We start from the raw sequence: 20,074 nt of genomic DNA, 5'->3' as shown, positions 1-20,074 counted from the left end.
TTGTCTCCTTCCTAGGGCTGAGAGCAAATGACTGGCCAAAGATCACCCAGCTGATTTGTGCTCTAAGGAGGGACTAGAATTCAAAATGTCCCATTTTTGGCCTGATGCCTTAATCACTACACCAAACTGGCTCTCATAGAATAGTAAGTATATCAGCAGTATTAAGAATTTTTCTTTATTCATAATTTGTCCCTACCTTTCTGGAATTAAAATCTCTGTACTTTGTTGTCGTTTTATACGGGGTGGAGCTGGTCGTGCACTACTGGGTCGTGGTGGTTTTCTGTTAAGTAGGGGAGAAATTGTTTTAATAGTAAACAATTACTATTACTGTTATTACTATACTATTACAAATTAATTTTAACATTTTCAAACATCCTCAGCATATAACTTTAATTTCATATATAAATGCATCTTTGAGACTTAAGCTAGCATGAATTAATGTATAATGTATATATCTTTCAATTGTAATATATCCATATTCTGATTCACATATTTTAATTACAATCCTAAATTCTAAAAATGAATTCTAGCAATACAGGTGTTTTCACTTGTTGCTCTTGAACTAAACAGGCTAAACACACTTTATAGGCCTGGTTTATGGACAACAAAGCTCTGACAGTTACAGTAGAGGTGGAACAGCCAAGGCCTAGTGGCATCCAATCTGTGGCTCCCTGGATTCCTGAGAGTGCAATGTCAAAAACAGCCTTGGTGGAGCAGTGGGCTAATGCCTCCTTAAGTAACACCAGCTGCCTGCAATTAGTGCAGGTTCGCATCCCACCAGGCTCAAGGTTGACTCAGCCTTCCATCCTTCCGAGGTAGGTAAAATGAGGACCCAGATTGTTGGGGGCAATAAGCTGACTTTGTAATAATGCCGCTTGGGGGGGTGGGAAAGCCCTAATAATCAGGCATATACATAGAATGAAGGCTAAGGCTAAGCACATTGATTTGTGCTTAGATTGTAAGCCGCCCTGAGTCTTCAGAGAAGGGGGGGGATATAAATGGGATTAAAAAAATAAAAAAAATGGCCAAATTTCAGTATGGTTGTTCTTAAAAGTGGGAGGGAAGAGATAGTTAACTCGATCATCCCCTCCAGGCAGCACAAAGCTTCACAAAGCCAAGATTGTCACCTCCCCCTCAACCAGCCGATAGCAAAATCACCTAAAAATTGAAGGAAATCCTAGGGGAGGATGAATGCATATAGAGGATTTGACCATGAGAGAGGATCTGACCTGAAAGTTGTATGTTCCGCCTAACCTAAGAGATCAGATCCTGCAATGATGCCATGATGTGAAACCCGTGGACTGTTTCGGGTTCGTGAAAACCCTCCATCTAGCCAGGAGGCAGTTCTGGTGGCCCAAGATGAACAAGGATATAGAGAGCTACATTTCCGGATCCCCAGTATGCCCATCCATGAAAAGATTTCTAGGAAAACCTTCTGGAATATTGCACCCAGTATGACTAACCCCAGCAGACTGTGGGAAGAAATTGCTATGGATTTCATTGTGGAACTGCCTGAGAGTTCTGGGAATACAGTGATTTGGACTGTGATCGACCTGTTTTCTAAACAAGCACATTTTGTGGCGTGCCCAAAAATCCCATCAACCTGAAATTTGGCCAAATTGTTTGTAGAGCATGTTTATTGGCTGCAAAGCACATCATCTTTGACTGGGGGGGGGGGTGCAGTTCATGGCGGAAGTTTATAAAGCTAATAGGCTCCTCACAGGGGCTTAGTTCTGGGTTTCATCTGAGTACTAGTGAGGTGGCTGAAAGGACCAACTCAATAATAGAGCAATATTTACATTGCTATGTGAATTATCAGCAGACCAATTAGGTGGAACTTCTACTTTGCAGAAGTGGCATATAATAACTCGGTACATAGTAGCATTGGATTCACCCCGTTCAAAGTACTGATGCCAGAACTGCCGAGGGAATCTCCCTCCTCATTATCTTTGGCTGTATGGATGGAAACCCTAAAAACTACCTTGGATAAGGCCAGAGAATCACACAACAGGCAAACAGATCGAAAGAGAGCTCCCCAGAAAACATTTAGGATTGGGAATCAAGTACTACCAAGTATCTCAGGTTGATGCAACCTTGTAAGAAACTGAGTCCTGAGTATATAGGACCTTTCACAATTGTGAGAATCATTAACCCAGTAATGGTTGCGCTGTAGTTGCCATTGCAGCCTGTTAAAATCATTCAAGAAATTAAGCCTGAGGTCAGCTGGCAAGAACCCCCCCTCCACTTTTAGTAGAGGGCAAGGAACATTATGAAATTAAGAGAATAATGGATACAAGGGTTTTTAGGGGAACCTTACAGTACTTAATACAGTGGAATGGTTATCCATTAGCTGATGCTGAATAAGTAGCAGTTCATAACATTAAGGCAGATAGATTAATAAGATTTCATGCTAAACACACTCAGCATCCTAGGGGATAATTTATGTATACTTGTGCTTAATTCTTCCCATGTTTACCCTTCTTTGAGGGGGCTGGCATGTCAAGACTGAATCGCTGTGAGACCTACTAACTTCTATTGCTAATCAACTTGTCATAAAAGAGGGGGCAGGGGTAGAAAGTGCAGGGAGGAAACGGGAGTCTAAGAAGCTGTCTAGGAACCATGAGAACCTGCTGGAATGCCAAGGTCACTAACACAGGTGCTCAATGGAGAAGTGGACCATTCCCATAACAAGCCGAAGTTCTATGATAGGACAATGAGAACATTCAGTGGGTGGGGGCAAGGGAAGCTATTGTTTAAATAAGCTCTTTTCTGCATGGGAAACCCAGAGCAGGTTGTGCTTCTTCAGTTCCAAGATGTGTATTCAATAAAGTTTATCTTTTATGGCACTCAGAAGCCTTGAAAATTCCTTAATATTGAGTTCACTGGTCAGACAGTTGGCTAAATAAATAAATAAATAAACAAACAAATAAGCAAGCAAGCAAGCAAGCAAGACAACTACTATTATTGCACATAAAGCCAGCAAGGTGGTCCAATGGCATTACATGACAGCTTTGGGCAATTAGCATAGTGCACAGTGCTGGTTTTGGGCATTACTTTTATGTATCATCTTCAAAAGTAAGTAGCTGTCTCAATATAAGCATGTAATTCACCTAAGTGGGTAAAAAAATATGTTTTACATTTTCGTTCCATGACAGGATAAGAGATAAAGCCAGGATCCCATTGCAGTAACCAGAATCTCCTGTGTTGTGGGACACAGGTATTTATGGATGCAATTTCCCAGACAATAGAGATAAACGTGAACTGGATGAGAATGGTTGAGAGCTAGCCATCAGAGCAGCCGAAGTTCAAATATCATAATATCACCAGCTCATATGAACAATTTAAGGTGGCAGAATATTTATAAATTTTCAGATGATTTGTACTTGATCATTAACTGAGTTTAAGAAATATTAAAGTTTTAAATATTAGTTTAAATAGAATGCTTAGGCTTTGTAACATATCTTGATTATTAGCATGAGTAAGTTATTAATGTTATTAATGAAAGGATATATAATCAGACCTTTTAGTGATCTGAGATGGAATTTCATTTGTAAATTCATTATTTTCAGAAATCTTTTCTGTTGTACCAGTATTCAGAACATCTCCCTCTGTGGAATAAAAATAATTGTATTATGTCATTTTGAGGAAATGCATCCAATATTTGTTCTTTGTCTTACTGAAATATACTAGATTTATTAAATTAAATATTGTATAAAAATCAAGTCCAATGCATAATGTCTATTATAGATTACTGGTAGATATTCTTAATTTGAATTCCAATAAAACATATATCTAAATTTCTCATTACTGAAATAAAAATCATAAAGGCTTATTACCTGCATCACCAAATGATTCACCTGCAAAATAAATATATTATTTTTCAGACTGAATAGATCAAATAATTTGTTTGTTGTACATAGAACTGAGGACAGAGTATACAAGCATACATGAATAGATCTTCCCCACCAATTCCAAGATACCTTTATCTTGATCATGAGAAAAACAGCATATCTTTTCAACTATCCAGATAGCAAATCACTTAGGCTGAGAAGTGTTGACAGCAGATAAAAAAAATCCAGTGAAGAATTATGTAATAGATTCAGATTTAGGACAGAATTCAGTGGTATATTTCACAATTTTAAAAGTGATTTCCACTCAAGGTACTACACTATTATAAAAAAGTATGTTAGCACTATTGTGAAATAGTCAGTGTGTCATTATACTTAAGCAGATCAATAGAAACAAAAGATAAAGAAATGGTTAATGTACAAAACAAAGAAAAAAGGAGAAATAAACAATCAGCGTGACTGTAATTTTTCATTTGTAATATTTTAAATGCCTGTATTCCATATAATGGGAATACTACAAAAAAGTCATTATGCATGATAAGTTAGTGTTTATATATTTATTAAATTTATATGCCACCCATTTCACTGTCAAGCAACTCTGTGTGGCCTACAAACATCACAGAAACAGAGGTACAAACATTAAATATTAAATAAATAGAAATTAAATAAGTTAAAAATCAGAATATTACAGTATGGAGATGGGATCCTATTGATCCACTGACCATCTCCAACATGAAATGCCCCCATCTGGACCCCAGGCCAGTTGGCAGAGCCAAGCCCTACCATGGGGACTGTGCACACAATGTCTAACCAGGGCAGCGAGCACGAAGAAGTTGAGTATTGGGGGGAAACCTCCACCAAAACTCACCCTGACACAAACTCTGCTGGATGGACAGAGGAAGCTGCTGCCCTGGAGAAGCCTTCAAAGCCAAGATGGTCTGTTGGTGTGTGGAAGAAGGAGGAATGGGAAGAAGTCACCCTCACCATGGCAGCCAATAGCATGGTTAGAGGTGTGAGATGGAAGGGCTGTATGATGACAGTGAACTGGAGGAAGAACTGGATCATGCCAATCACCTCATGAAACAAGCAATATGTTTCCATGATGGAAGCTTTCTAGAATCTGAAAATGCAAGAGGCCATAACTTGCATGGAAAGAGAGGATGGGAGGCACGAGGAAGCCACATGTGGAAGGGGGGAATCCTTGACCCCAGAGACAGCAGCCGGCACCCACCAAATCTGCAGAGAGGGTGACAACCACACCAGGCAGACCTCCCCAAAGGGACCCTGGTGGTGCAATGGAGAGGGACCCCATCAGCAGGAGCAAAAGGCACCCACTCTTAGCATCAAGTTTGATGGGGACGCCCAGCAATTTGGTTTCTTTCTCTCCCACATCCTCACCTACATGCAAAAATACAGGCGAAACATCCCCACCGAAGGGGCTAGGATCAGGGTCATCGTCCTGGCCCTGGAGGGGGCCGCCACCTGATGGATGGTGACCAACATCAATGCCCCAGAGCTCTGAAACTTTATCTACTTCATGACGCTGCTGAGACAGAGGTCCTAAAAGCATTGCTAGACTCGAGATGCACCAGATGCTTTATAAGCCCAACCTTAGTAGGAAAACTGGGAGTCCGCCTGAGGAGACTAAAGAACCCAATTACTTTTTGTCAACTAGAAGGGTCAGTTGCAGGGGGTATCCCAGCAACTTTTGGCATCGAGTCCCTGGGCCTAGCCACGGGAAGCCACTCCGAGACTCTAACCTTTATAGTGGCATCCAGAATGGAATGGCCCTTCATCTTAGGACGGACTTGACTCAAAAAATGGAACCCGTAGGTGGACTCTTGAAGTTCCCAAAGAGGGAGAAAGCCCCCATGCAATGGTGGCCACAAGGCAAGGAAGAAACCCTGAAGAGAAATGGGAGCTGCCTTGCAGAGCGAGTTGCTGCAGGGCCTACCCTGAGAATACCATGATTTGGTCAATGTGTTTAGTGAAAGAGGTTGAGAAAAACTCCCTCCCCACCAGCCCACAGACTGTGCTATTGAGATTATTCCAAGGGCCAAGTTGCCAAAACTAAAACTATATTCCATGACTCCAAGGGAATTAGCTAAACTGCTCAAGTTTATAGACAAAAACATGGCCTGAGACTTTATTCAGCTAGCCAGACCCAGGGTGGCCACCCCAGTTCTGTTCTGGGAGAAGAAAAATGGGTCTCTGTGTTGATTATAGGAGTTTTAATACAGTGTGTGTGGAAAATGTACATCCCCTTTCACTCATGAAAGATATGCTGGCCCACTTTTAAAAAGGCAGAATATTCTCTAAACTAGCCTTATGGGAGGTATATTATCAAAAGCCCTTTGTTATTCAGGCTGATGCCAATAATATCATGGTGGGAGCTGTGCTGCTCTAGGAAAATGAGAAAGGCCAACTACAGCCTTGTGCTGACACATTAAAAAACTGACAGAAACTGAGCAATGTTGGTCGGTGTGGGAAAAAGAGGCCTATGCCTCCTCACCTGGCAAAATGTCCTGGAAGGAATTAAAATCTCTTTTCCAGTCTGGACTGACCACAAAAACTTAGAAGCTCTGAAAATTCTGAGGAAATTGTCCCCCAAGCAGGCACAGTGGGCACAGCACTTTCAATGTTTTAATTTCTCCCTCTGTTATTTACTGAGGGGGAAGAACTTATTAGCTGACGCTCTGTCGAGGCTACCACACTATAATAGTGCAAAAGCGGAAGTGGTAAAACCTTTGCTCCCAACATGACAATTAGCGGCTCGAGTAATGAGAGCACAACCAAAAGGGGGTCGCCACTAGATAACACCACTATCCTGGCTTTCAAATAAAGCCCTAGAGGAAGATGAGTGGTTTCTCAACCACAAAAATATTTGCTCTATGAAGGAAGGGCTAGGAGGAAAATTATACATCCCAAGCAGTCAGAGACTGAGAACTATGCAAACATGTTGTCATGGTTCCAACAAATGCAGTACTTCAAAGAACTTCAAGCCATTGTTTATCTTTTATTATACTCGCATAGCTTCGGCACTTACATATTAGAAGCCAAGATCTGAATTCTCCTCCCCTGAACACATGTTATCAAACACAATTCCCTCCCTTAATTTAATGTCATTAATCACATTCTCCAATTAGTTTAAAATGCAAACTTTCCCTCTTGCCAAATTTTTATCTTCTCTTATTACAAACAGTCGAGATACATTCTCCCTACTCCCCCCGGAGTCTAGCTCTAAAAATAATATATGAGTTAAAGGAAGGCTACATCTCCCTACATTGTCAAGCAAGAACATCTGATGTTAGCAGCATTGACATCTGCCATGATATGAAACTGGCGGGACATTTGGGATTCATGAAAACCCAACACATCCTAAAGAGACAATTTTGGTGGTCATCCCTTAAAAAGGACATTGAAAGCTATATGCCTAGCTGCCCCATCAGTGCAAAAGACACCTGGCCTCCTGCAGAGCCTTCAGCACTTTGGAGACAGATTTCTATGGATTTTATTATAGAACTGCCAGAAAGTGCAGGAAATACTGTTATTTGGGTGGTAACTGACTTATTTTCAAAACAGGTCCACTTTTATCCCATGTCAGAAGATCTCCACCACCAAAACCCTGGCAAAGCTGTTTCTCCATCATGTATACTGCTTACATGGGGCCCCATGTCACATAATTTCTGACAGAGGGGTCCAACTTATGTCAAAGTTCAATCTAGAGAGTATTTTGGACCTTTTGGGAACAGATCAGGGCCTGAGTTCTAGTCACCATCTGCAAATGAATGGTGGGACAGAACAAATGAACTCAATTCTAGGATACCTAAGATGCTTTATTAACTACCAACAAGACAACTGGACTGACCTCTTGCCATTTGCTGAAGTGGCTTATAAGAATGCTGTACACACCAGCACTGGTTTTACCACTTTTCAAGTCGCCACAGGGCAAGACTTCAACCCAATGGCCAAGTTGCCAACTAATGAACCCTAATGTTTTCGCACAGTAACTTTAAATCCTGCCTATTTTCTCTGCAATCACTATCTCTCAATAAAAAGATCCTTTTGAAATGCTGCCTGCTTCAAGAGTTTGACTTTCTTACAGTCTAAATGCTGGAGATGTGGTAGTTTAGAAGCCACCTATTTTCATATGTGGTGGACTTGCAGAAATATAAAAGCTTTCTGGGTTAAAATTTGGTGGAACATTCAAAAGATTTTTAAGAGAAAGATAAAGTTCTCTCCGCAATTGTTTTTATTGGGCATTGTTGTAGATTGTGATGTTAAATAAACCAATTTGATGTTGAATTTGATAACAGCAGCAGAGTTACTGGTGGGACAATACTGGAAGAAGGATAGTTTGCCTACTATAGAAGAATCTTGCAGAAATGTCTAAGATTTCTGCTTATTTGAAGGATCATTCACAGGAAAGATATATTTCAGTTTGGAGGAGATGGATAGATTATATTCAGAATAAATATGGGACTAAAAAGTTCCATTTAGCTTATGAGTAGATTTTAGAGGGATATTGTTATTAATTTCAGTGTTAGTACTTTGTATGTATTTATGTTAAAGGGGAGTTAAAGCACATTATGAATTTGGTTAATTTTATATTATGGATAATTTTTAGTTAGAATATGATTATTATATCTATAACCCTGTATTTAGCTCTGGGAAGTGGGGGGGGAAGAGGGGTGGTTTGGGGTGGGTGGGTTTTGGGGATATGTGTTGTAAAATCTTTTTTTGTAAAACTCTTTAATTAAAAAAAAGAGTTTGACTTTCTTGAAGGAATAGTTGAGGCAAGATCTTACAGAGGTATTGTAGCTTTGCCATAACAATCAGCAGGGCAATGAGGGTGTTTTCAAACTCTGCACAGAACCTTGATAGACTTTTGGTGACCTAAGAGACAGATATGAAGAAATATATGGCCTCTTGCCACACATGCAGGAAGACCAAACCTCCCCATCACAAGCCTGCAGGACTCTTGTGGCCATTTCCAACATCTGCCCACCCATAACATATAGTCTTTCTGGATTTCATTACTGATTTACACCCCCCCTTCCCCATCCAAGATTTCACTCCCATTTTGGTGGTGGTAGATCTTTTCACCAAGATGGCTCATTTCATACTCTGCAAGGGCTTACCCAATGCCAAAGATACAGACCAGCTTTTTCTAAACCACGTCTTTCCCTACCATGGCATGGTCTCAGCACTGATTTCAGATAGAGGCGTACAGTTCCAATCCAGATTTTAAAAGGCAGTATTCCAGCTCCTAAATGTCAAGGTCAACCTCTCTTCAACCCATCACCCTGGCACAAATGGTGGGGCTAAGAAGCATAACTAGCTCCTCCAACAGTATTTGAGGTGCTATTGAACCTCCAGTCCTTGTTGTTGGACAACTGGCCATTGTTGTTGCTCCTTATAGGATCAACACACTACATTCATCAACTTCAATGTCCCCATTTCAAGCCTTGTTTGGCACACACCTGAAAGTGTTGCCAGACCACTCTACCCTGGACTCAAACATCCGAGGGGCAGTTGATTTCTTAAAGGAGCAACTTACTGTCCAAGCCCTCTTGAAGCAACAACTCAACCAAGTAAAACAGTATTACAAGAAGGCGGCAGATGCCTAGTGACAGGAGGACCTACTCATAGCAGTAGGGGACAAGGTCTGGTTCTCTAGCAAGTCCTTAGCATATTCAAGACCTTCCAAGAAGCTAGATGCTAAATTTGTGCCACTTCAAGGTTCTCTGACAAATCAACCCTGTAGCCTTCCTCCTCTAATTGCCTTCATCATGACAGTGTATCCAGTCTTTCATTATCCTTACTCTCTAAGGAGGACTCTCCAAGCATGCTAAGATGCAAGCAACCCCCTCACACAGTGAGGAATAAATCTCAAATGTAATATATTGACACTGGCAGCCCAAAACATACTATATAGCTAGCCTGGCATATTCCCCATTTATGTCTGCTTATACTGTTGCAATGCCTTACTGTCCTATCTCTCCAATCTTCCAGGAAAGCGGGGGGGGGGGGGGGAACCAAGCAATCTCTTTAGTAGGGAGATTGGACAGGAAGTGATTACAAGAGAATCAGCAGCACACAATGAGGAATACCCCAGGTATTTGCACAACACACTCAGAGCTATTTTCGATGGGTATTCTCCACTGATAACCTGCTTTAATCTCTTGTGATTCCATCCTCTCCAATGAATTCCCTTCTTTTTAATTATCCTAATACCAGGTGACAATTCCAAATGGCAGTGACGTGGAGGTAACCAGAAACTGATTAGTCTTGTCAATTTTGAATCAGCTTTCCCAGAATCCAGTTAGTTACTTGATTTCCCCCTTAGCAATGTTTTGCTTAATGACGTAGCTCCAAGTCGTTAATGACTATCTGGGGCTCTGGAGCGGGTCGTGGGACTTCCTATTCCCACGACGTTGGGGAATGGCAGCAGGTGTACGAACAGAGGGCCGTATCGATACCGGGGAGGGCATCTCCGCTATTTACAAGCGGTGAGGCGCTCCGACCCTCTGCTTACTCCCCGAGGTCCCGGGAGCGAGGATGTGCAGCCACCTGAGCTCCGGCTGGTGTACCTGAACGCCAGGTCCGTTGTTAATAAGGCTCCCCTTGTCCGGGATCTGTTTAAGGGTGAGCATGCGGACCTGGCCTGCATCACGGAGACTTGGTTGGGCCCAGAGGGTGGTATCCCTTTGGTTGATCTTTGCCCACCAGGTTTCTGGGTGCTACACCGGCCTCGGGCTCAAGGTAGGGGCGGGGGAGTGGTGGTAGTTATCAGGGAGACCTTGTGTCTGCGGGAGGCCACCATTCTCCAGATAGTCGGGTGTGAGTCCCTTTTTGAGATGTGGTACTGGGGCGCAGTTGGGCTTGCTGCTGGTGTACCTTTCACCTAGTCGCGCAGCAGCAGCCCTGCCTGAGCTACTCGACATCCTCTCGGGGTTGGTGATTGAGTCCCCCAAACTTATAGTTTTGGGTGACTTCAATCTACCATCCCTGGGAGGATCATCTGAGTTAGCTCGGGAGTTCATGGCTTCCATGACGGCCATGGACCTGACACAAGTAATTCATGGACCGACTCATGTGGGAGGCCACACCCTTGACTTGGTTTTCTTATCTGGACGGTGGTTAGATGATCTTGGTGGGGGCTCCCCAACTGTTATGCCCCTGTCATGGACCAATCATCATCTCCTGCGGCTGGTCTTCCGTTTTGCCACCCCCCGCCGTGGGTGTGTGGAGCCAACTAGATGGTACCGCCCCAGGCGCTTAATGGATCCTGATAGGTTCCAGGCAGCGCTGGGGTCCCCACCTGCCTCCGTTACTCACAACTCGGCGGATGCCTTAGTGGAAGCCTGGGAAAGGGCAGCCATGGAGGCACTTGACCGAGTTGTACCCTTGCGGCCCCTGACCCGGTGCAGATCCCAGCGAGCTCCATGGTTCTCTGCGGAGCTTCAGGAGATGAAGTGTCGGAGATGGGGCCTAGAGAGCTGTTGGAGGTCCAGCCGATCCGAATCCGACCGATTGCGACTAAGAACCTATATTAGGTCTTATCTCGCAGCGATAAGGGCGGTGAGGTCTAATCACTTCTCCGCCCTTATCGCGTCTGCAGATAACCGCCCGGCCGCCCTGTTTAGGGTGACCCGCTCCCTCCTTAATCAGGAGGTGAGGGAGGAACCCTTGCAGGGTCGTGCCGAGGAGTTTAGTCAACATCTGTCGGACAAAATAGCTCGGATTCGGACCGGTCTGGACTCCGACTGGGCAGAGTCTGACGATCAGGACACGGGCGGTCTTGTCAATGTTACCTGGGAGGAGTTTGATTCTGTGACTCCGGAGGAAGTGGACAGGATTATGGGGAGGTTGAGCTCCACCACATGCTTATTGGACCCATGCCCTTCCTGGCTGGTTTATGCGGCTCGGGAGGGGACACAAGGCTGGTTCCAGGCGGTTATATCTGCCTCTTTGAGTGAGGGTAGTTTTCCCGCCATCTTGAAGGAGGCGGTGGTGAGACCTCTCCTCAAGAAGCCTGCCTTGGACCCAGCTGTGTTAAATAACTTTTGTCCGGTCTCCAACCTTCGCTTCCTTGCGAAGGTTGTTGAGAGTGTGGTGGCGCATCAGCTCCCTCTGGTCCTGGATGAAGTGGATTATCTAGACCCGTACCAATCGGGTTTCAGGCCTGGGTACACCACGGAGACGGCATTGGTCGCTCTGGTGAATGATCTCTGGAGGGCCCGGGACAGGGGATATTCCTCTGTCCTAGTCCTATTAGACCTCTCAGCGGCTTTCGATACCATAGACCATGGTATCCTGCTGCGGCGTCTCAGGGGATTGGGAGTGGGAGGCACAGTTTTTCAGTGGTTCTCCTCCTATCTCCTGGGACGTTCGCAGTCGGTGTTGGCAGGGGGGCAGAGGTCGACCCCGAGGTCTCTCGCTTGTGGAGTTACTCAAGGGTCGGTCCTCTCGCCTCTCCTGTTCAACATCTACATGAAACCGCTGGGTGAGATCATTCATGGTTTTGGAGTTGGGTATCATCAGTACGCTGATGATACCCAGCTTTTTATTTCGACCCCAAACCACCCCAGTGATGCCCTCGACGTGATGTCCCGTTGCCTGGAAGCGGTTCGGGTCTGGATGGGGAGGAACAGACTTCAACTCAACCCCGACAAGACTGAGTGGCTGTGCATACCGGCATACCGGGATATTCAGAATATTCCATCCCTTTCCATGGGGGGTGAGCTATTACCCCCTGTAGATAGGGCTCGCAACTTGGGAGTCCTCCTAGATTCACGGCTTACTTTGGAAGACCACATAGTGGCTGTGACTAGGGGGGCCTCCGCCCAGGTTCGCCTGGTGCGCCAGTTGCGGCCCTATCTAGACCGGGATGCCCTGTGTACGGTCACTCATGCGCTCGTGACCTCTCGTTTGGACTACTGCAATGCTCTCTACATGGGGCTTCCCTTGAGGACTACTCGGAGGCTCCAACTGGTACAGAATGCAGCCGCGAGTTGTGTTGGGAGTCTCCCGATACTCCCATGTTACACCTCTGCTCCGCGAGCTGCATTCGCTCCCAGTTGTCTTCCGAGTGAGATTCAAGGTTTTGGTAATGGTGTTTAAGGCCCTACATGGCATGGGTCCGGAGTACCTCGGGGATCACCTGCTGTCGGCGTCAACTTCCCTCCGCCCTGTGCGTTCCCACAGAGAGGGCCTCCTCAGGGTGCCACCGGTCAGAGAATGTCGTCTGGTGGCCCCCAGGGGGAGGGCCTTCTCTGTGGGCGCCCTGGACTTATGGAATTGGTTGCTGGTTGAGCTCCGGACGGCGCCCGACCTTCGCTCCTTCCGACGCGATCTGAAGACCTATTTATTCGAAGAAGCCGGCCTGGCCTGATGGGGGATGGGTTGGGATTTTATTGTGGTTCTTATATTATTATTTATTTTTTTAGCTTGGGCCTTGTATTTAATTCTTTTTTTATTTTTTATTTTTAAATTTCTTTATTAAATTTATTATTTAAAACATTGGACACGGTACAAACGGACTGACATACCTTCTTGTCTACAATATTCATATATATATATATATATATATATATATATATATATATATATATACACACACACATAAAATACACTTAAGATACAAATCAATTAAATATAATACAACATTTAGAATAATCAACCAATCTATAAGTTCTAATAGAGACCTTCCTTTTGTTCCCGCCAAAGATAAAATTTATTCCAAATTTTGTAGTAACCTGATTGGTCTTTATTTTTAATTTCCAAAGTTAATTTATCCATTTCTGCGCATTCCCAAATTTTCCTTATTACCTCGTTTTCTACTGGAATTTCACGCCTTTTCCAATTCTGGGCAAATGACATTCTTGCTGCTTTAATAATGTTAATCATCAGATACAACTCGTCTTTAGGGTATTTCTCTTTTATTATGCCCAATAGGAAAAATTCTGGACTGAACTCAACTTCTTGTCTTAATATTTCTTTTAGCCATGCCCAAATCATTTGCCAAAATCTTTGTGACTTGCTACAGGACCACCACGTATGAAAGTATGTATCTAGTTCTTCGGAGCACTTCCAACATTTGGGAGATACTGTCTTATACATTTTGGCTAAACGTGCTGGAGGAAGATGCCATCGATAGAACATTTTGAATAGGTTTTCTTTGTAAGATAAAGCCAATGTTATTCTTTTATTTCTGTCCCAGAGCGTTTGCCATGTATCAAGGTCAATGCCATGTCCCAGATTTTTAGCCCAAGTCAACATAGGGTCCTTTACTTGTTCCTCGAACAACTTGTATCCCAGAAGCAAATTATATAATTTCTTTATCTGTTTATTATTTGGGCCCAATAATATTTTGTCCAAGGCTGTTTCCTGAGTATTTATCCCCCATTCTTTTTTATCCTTCCCAAATCTTGATTGAATCTGTAAATAGGCCCACCAATCTAGTTTTATTCCTTGTAAGTCTAATTCATTTCTAGACTTCAATTCCCCCTCATCATTCATGATATCCTTATATGAAATTATGTTGTCCAAATCAAATAGGTTTGGGTAAACAATCGCTTCGAGAGTGGATAGCCAGACTGGTACTTTAGTATAATTGTGAGTTCTAATTTTGTTCCAGATGTTAAATAATGCTTGCCTAATCCGATATTTTTGAAAGTGTGAAAATAATCCTTGTTTCTCAGTCCATAAAAAGGCGTGCCAACCAAATTGTAAATCATGACCTTCTAAAGTCAGTAATCTTCTATTTCTCAAAATTATCCATTCTCTAATCCAATTTAATGCTGCGGCATGGTAATATAACTCCCAGTCTGGCAATCCAAAAACCCCGTTTTCCTTTGTATCCTGCAAGTATTTCATTTTGATTCTTGGTTTTTTCCCTTGCCAAACAAAATTTAGTGATAGTTTGTTCAGATTTCGAAAGAATTTGGAGTCGAGTTGTATTGGAATATTTTGGAACAAGAACAAGATTTTGTGCAGGACATTCATCTTGATAACCGCAATTATCCCCAATAATGAAAGTTTCAGGTTTCCCCATCTTTCCAAATCACCTTTTATTTGTTTCACTATTTTATCATAGTTATCTTCTTTAAATGAGGTGCATCTAGCCGTGATATTGATTCCTAGGTATTTTATTTTTTTGACTATTTCTATGTCCATAATTCCAGCCAATTTTTCTTTTTGTTTATTAGTCATATTTTTAACAATCATCTTGGTCTTATGTCTATTTATTCTCAATCCAGCAACTTCACCATATTTAATTAATTATTCCAGTAATTTTGGTCCCGTGTGGTATGGGTGCTCCATGATGAAGACCAGATCATCCGCAAATGCTTGGAGTTTAAAAGTTTCCTTTTTAATAGCTAATCCTTTTATCTGTGGGTCATTTCTAATTATTCTCGTTAGGACTTCTAATGTCAGTATGAACAGCAGTGGAGATAAAGGGCAACCTTGCCGTGTTCCCTTTTGGATTTGAAATTTCCTAAATGTTTCCCCATTAATAATTACTTTTGCTTCCTATATTGCCCTAATTATGTTTATAAATTTTTCACCCATATCCATAAAATTGAGTTGTTGATATAAAAATGACCATTTTACATTATCAAAGGCCTTCTGGGCGTCTAGAAATAGTAACGCTATCTGTTGTCCGCTGTGTAGTTCATAATACTCTAACGTATCCAGTATTACTCTAATATTATGTTTGGTTTGCCTCTTAGCAAGGAAGCCATTCTGGTCTACATGTATAAAGTCATTCAGGAATCGTTTAAGTCGTTCAGCTATGATTGATGTGAATATCTTATAATCCGAATTGAGTAGTGATATAGGTCTATAATTTTGAATTGATGTATGATCAGTGTTGTCTTTCGGGATGAGAACTATATTTGCCTCAGACCAAGATTTAGGCGTTCTTGCATCTTCTAATACCGCATTAAACACCTCCAGTAAGGGTTGTGCTAAAATATTTTGTTGTTCCTTATAGATTTCTATCGGGAGGCCATCAGGACCCGATGCTTTATTGTTTTTTTGTTCATTAATGGCCTTTATCACCTCGGACAACCTAATTTCTTCATTCAGCATATTTCTAATTTCCTCTGTAACCTTAGGTAATTTAGCTTTTTGGAAACATTCCTCCACTTTCTCCATATTTACCTGACTATCTTCTTTGTATAATTGCTCATAAAATTCCTGGGCTATAGTTTTTTTCTCCTCTTCCTGATAGTGTATTCTCCCTTTGTCATCACATAATTTGCTAATCCAGCTTTTCTCCTTTTGTTTTTTCAATTTATATGCGAGCCATCGGCCCGGTTTGTTTGCATTTTCAAAAAAGTTTTGTTTTATGCCTCTCATCTGTTGTGCTAGTTTCTCTTTATCTAGAATATTAAGCTTATGTTTAATCAAATCCATTGATTGTCTGATATTCTTTTTTGTGGTTCTTGTTGGAGTATTGTTTCTAATCTTTTGTATTCCCCTTCTAACCTTTTCCGTTGTTGTTTTTTTCCCCTTGTTCTTGTTTATCATATATGCCATTGCTACCCCTCTCATTATTGCCTTGGCTGTGTCCCAGTTATTTTGTATAGAGGTGTCTTCAACTTTGTTTTCCTTGAAGAAGAGATCTAATTCTCTCTCCATCTTTGATTTAAAATCATCTTCTTTTAGGATTGATCTTTGTAAGGTCCATCTAGATATTTTTTTGAACCTTTCCAGCTAAATTTCATGGCATTATGGTCTGCCCAAGTACCTGTCTCAATACACACCTCTTCAATTTTGGAGTTGATTTCTTTTGTCATCCATACCATATCAATTCTAGACCATGAATTATGCCGATTAGAGTAATATGTATATTGTCTTGCCTTGTGATTTCTCTCCCTCCAAACATCCTGAATGTTTAAGTCTCTAGCCAAATTAAAAAAAGATCTCGGTAAAATTCTTCTTTTCTTTTTCCTAATCATCTTGCCCATATAATCCAGATTCGTATCTAAGATAGCATTAAAGTCTCCTAGCAAGCAGATCTCATCATGATCAATGCTACATATCTTATTGTGTAGTGTTTTGAAGAACTGTTCTTGATTGCGATTTGGGCATATATCTCTACCATCATCACCTTCCTATAGTTTATTTCAACCTCAACTATCAATATTCTACCCTCTTTGTCATTATAAATTTGTTTGGCTGCCAGTTTCTGATTTACATATAATGCCACCCCTCTCTTTTTCTTTTGTCGGTCTAATGAAATGAATAGGTTCCCTAATTTTGGTTGGGCTAGCAAATGTTTTTGTTGTTCCTTTATATAGACTTCCTGGATTGCAATGATATCTAATTGTTGGCTAATGAGCTTATTAAAAAGTTTCCGCCTTTTCACTGGTGAGTTTAATCCGTTGATGGTTTTTTTTTATTGAAAAGTTTTTCAATACATTTTATCTTTAACAACCCCTCCCCACCTACCCCCTTCCCAGCCCTACCCAACCCTCCCTCCCTCCCCTTCCCCCCTCCCAGTCCCCGACTTCCCAGAGCTAAATACAAGGTATAAAAGTAGAAACAATCATAAACAACCATATGCTAACAACAATGAACTATTAAGTCTATCGCACTTTAGCTCTTATAGAGTGACTACAAGCAATACAAATATCACATCAATACTTATTCAAATGCTAAATGAAACTTTTTAGTCCCATATTTATTCTGGATATAATCAATCCATTTTTTCCACTCCGTAATATAACGTTGTTGCGAGTGGTCTTTCAAATATGCCGAGATCTTTGCCATTTCCGCCAGGTTAGAAACTTTTAAAGTCCATTCTTCTATAGTCGGCAGTTCCTCCTTCTTCCAATATTGACCTACTAAAAGTCTTGCTGCCGTAATTAACTTCAACATCAACTTAGTGTCCACAACAGTAGTATCAGTAATTATGCCCAGTAAAAACAATTGCGGACCAAAATTTATCCTTTTCTTAAATATCTTCTGCATGTTCCACCAGATTTTAATCCAAAATGCTTTAACCTTTTTACAGGTCCACCATATGTGAAAGTACGTTGCGTCTTCGCCACCACACCTCCAACATTTAGGCTGATAGTTCGGATACATACTTGCAAGCTTTTTGGGATCTAAATGCCACCTATAAAACATTTTATAAAAGTTCTCTCTTAAATTTTAAGCTTGCGTAAATTTTATATTTCTCACCCAAATCTTTTCCCAAGTATCCATTGTAATAACTTCTTGAATATTCTGAGCCCACTTTATCATGCAATCTTTAACAAGTTCTGTTTCTGAGTCAATTTCTATCAATGCAAGATATATCCGTTTGATATGTGCTGGACCCTGACTTCTAATTTGCTTTACCAGATTTTCATCAGTCATTGAAAAAACCAATTTTCTGATCTTCTTTCCACCTGGCCTGTAGTTGCCTGTATTGAAACCAGGTTTGAACAATCTTCTCTTCTCTTAAAAAGTTATACGGCTTCAAACACCATACATTCCTCTCCAAACTTAAGATTTCCTTATATGTAATCACATCATAGGGACGCAGTGGCTCAGTGGGTTAGGACGCTGAGCTTGTCGATCAGAAGGTCGGCAGTTTGGCGGGTCGAATCCCGAGTGCCGCGTAACAGAGTGAGCGCCTGTTACTCGTCCCAGCTTCTGCCCACCTAGCAGTTCGAAAGCACGTAAAAATGCAAGTAGAAAAATAGGGACCACTCCGGTGGGAAGGTAACAGCGTTCCGTGCGCCTTTGGCGTCTAGTCATGCCGGCCACATGACCACGGAGACGTCCTCGGACAAACGCTGGCTCTTCGGCTATGAAACGGAGATGAGCACCGGCCCCTAGAGTCGGAAACGACTAGCACGCATGTGCGGGGGAACCTTTACCTTTACCTTTAATCACATCATGTTTAAACCCAACATAATCCGTTGATGTTTAGAGACAAAATTCTACACTCATCTCCCTTTGTTTTACTTATTTCTAGTTTTTGTAGATCTCGTAATTCGGGGCACTCTCGCATCCTTATCTCTGACTCCATGTAGCTCTGTGGACTCTCCAGGTTTATTCCTTCTATCCTCTACTCCTAAAGCTTTCCCTTCCATAACTATCCGTCTTGTGTCTCTTTCTCTTACCTCCCTGCCGTCTTGATCTTCTACTTCTACTTCATCCTGGCTATTAAAGTGGAGTTTATAAAAATCTTCTGCCTTCTCTATCGAATCCAATCTGTACCTTCTATCCTGCCATGTAACTAAAATACCTTCTGGGGTTAGCCATCTAAAGTTCACATTTTCACTAATCAGTTTCGATGTTAAAAATTGATAGCCGCGTCTCAAATCCCTCATCCTTCTAGGTATCTGTTTAAGAATAGTTATTTGTTGTCCTCGAAATTCTAATGGCTCCTCTCTTGATCTATGCAGAAGTTCATCCCGAATTGATTTTTTAACCAGTTGTACATGTACTTCTTTAGGGAGGTTGTGTCTCCTCGCATAGTTAGTTTGAACCCTGTATGTTTCGTCAATTTCCGCCAACATTTCCTCCTTCCCTAAACCAAGTGCCTTTGCCATTAATTCTGCCATCATATCCAGTAAATCTTCCCCTCTTTTTTCTTGAACATTTTGGAAACGTAGGTAATGAGCAGCCTTTTCCGCTTCCAGAAAAATAACTGTTGTCTCTAACTCCTTATTTGCCTGAAGTAATGTTTCATTTAGATCCTCAACTCTCTTCTCCTCTTTTTCCATTCTAGCTTCCATATCTTGTAACCTTTGTTCATTTTTAATTAATTGTTGTTGAATCCCTTCAAATTTATCATCTATCGCTTGAATTTTCCCCTTAAGTTCACCAGTATCGTTTCTTATTTGACCTATTTCTTTCTTCATCTCCTCATGATTTTTGGTCATTGCCTCACGCATATTTTGTAAGAGGGCATGTAAATCTTTAAAAGAATTTGAGTTTGATCTTTCCCTTTGCAACATGTCCTCTATGGATTTCTGACTGGAAGGGCTTGAGGACATCCCTTGCCCCTGTGTTGTCACCTTCTTACCTGTGCTAGAGTTAGTTAGACCCGGAATACTTGTCATAATTAACCAGGTTGCTTAATCACAAACTCGCTTTACAAGTATTTAGATCCTTTAACCTTATATAAACCTTTTAACTATATAACAAAGAGTTATGTATAACAATTACAGCCAGATACTTATTACCAACTAAACAGATTATATAATAAAATTATG

At 41.7% G+C, this 20,074-nt stretch overlaps 1 protein-coding gene across 3 annotated transcripts in view; it reads right to left on the bottom strand.

Moving 5' to 3' along the window:
- TRAF3IP1 (TRAF3 interacting protein 1) overlaps window positions 1–20,074 on the bottom strand; it is a 153,601-nt gene that overhangs the window by 71,284 nt on the left and 62,243 nt on the right. For all 3 annotated transcript variants that reach the window (XM_081338874.1, XM_081338875.1, XM_081338876.1), the window contains exons 8-10: window positions 3,837–3,857; window positions 3,521–3,608; window positions 197–280 (exon numbers count right to left, since the gene is read on the bottom strand). In XM_081338874.1, the coding sequence (XP_081195000.1) occupies window positions 197–280; window positions 3,521–3,608; window positions 3,837–3,857 (193 nt within the window). The remainder of the gene's footprint in view (window positions 1–196; window positions 281–3,520; window positions 3,609–3,836; window positions 3,858–20,074) is intronic.

Source organism: Vipera berus, assembly GCF_964194415.1.
Source record: "Vipera berus genome assembly, chromosome: 1".
NCBI lineage: Eukaryota > Metazoa > Chordata > Lepidosauria > Squamata > Viperidae > Vipera > Vipera berus.
This window is presented reverse-complemented; position numbering and strand designations above follow the sequence as displayed.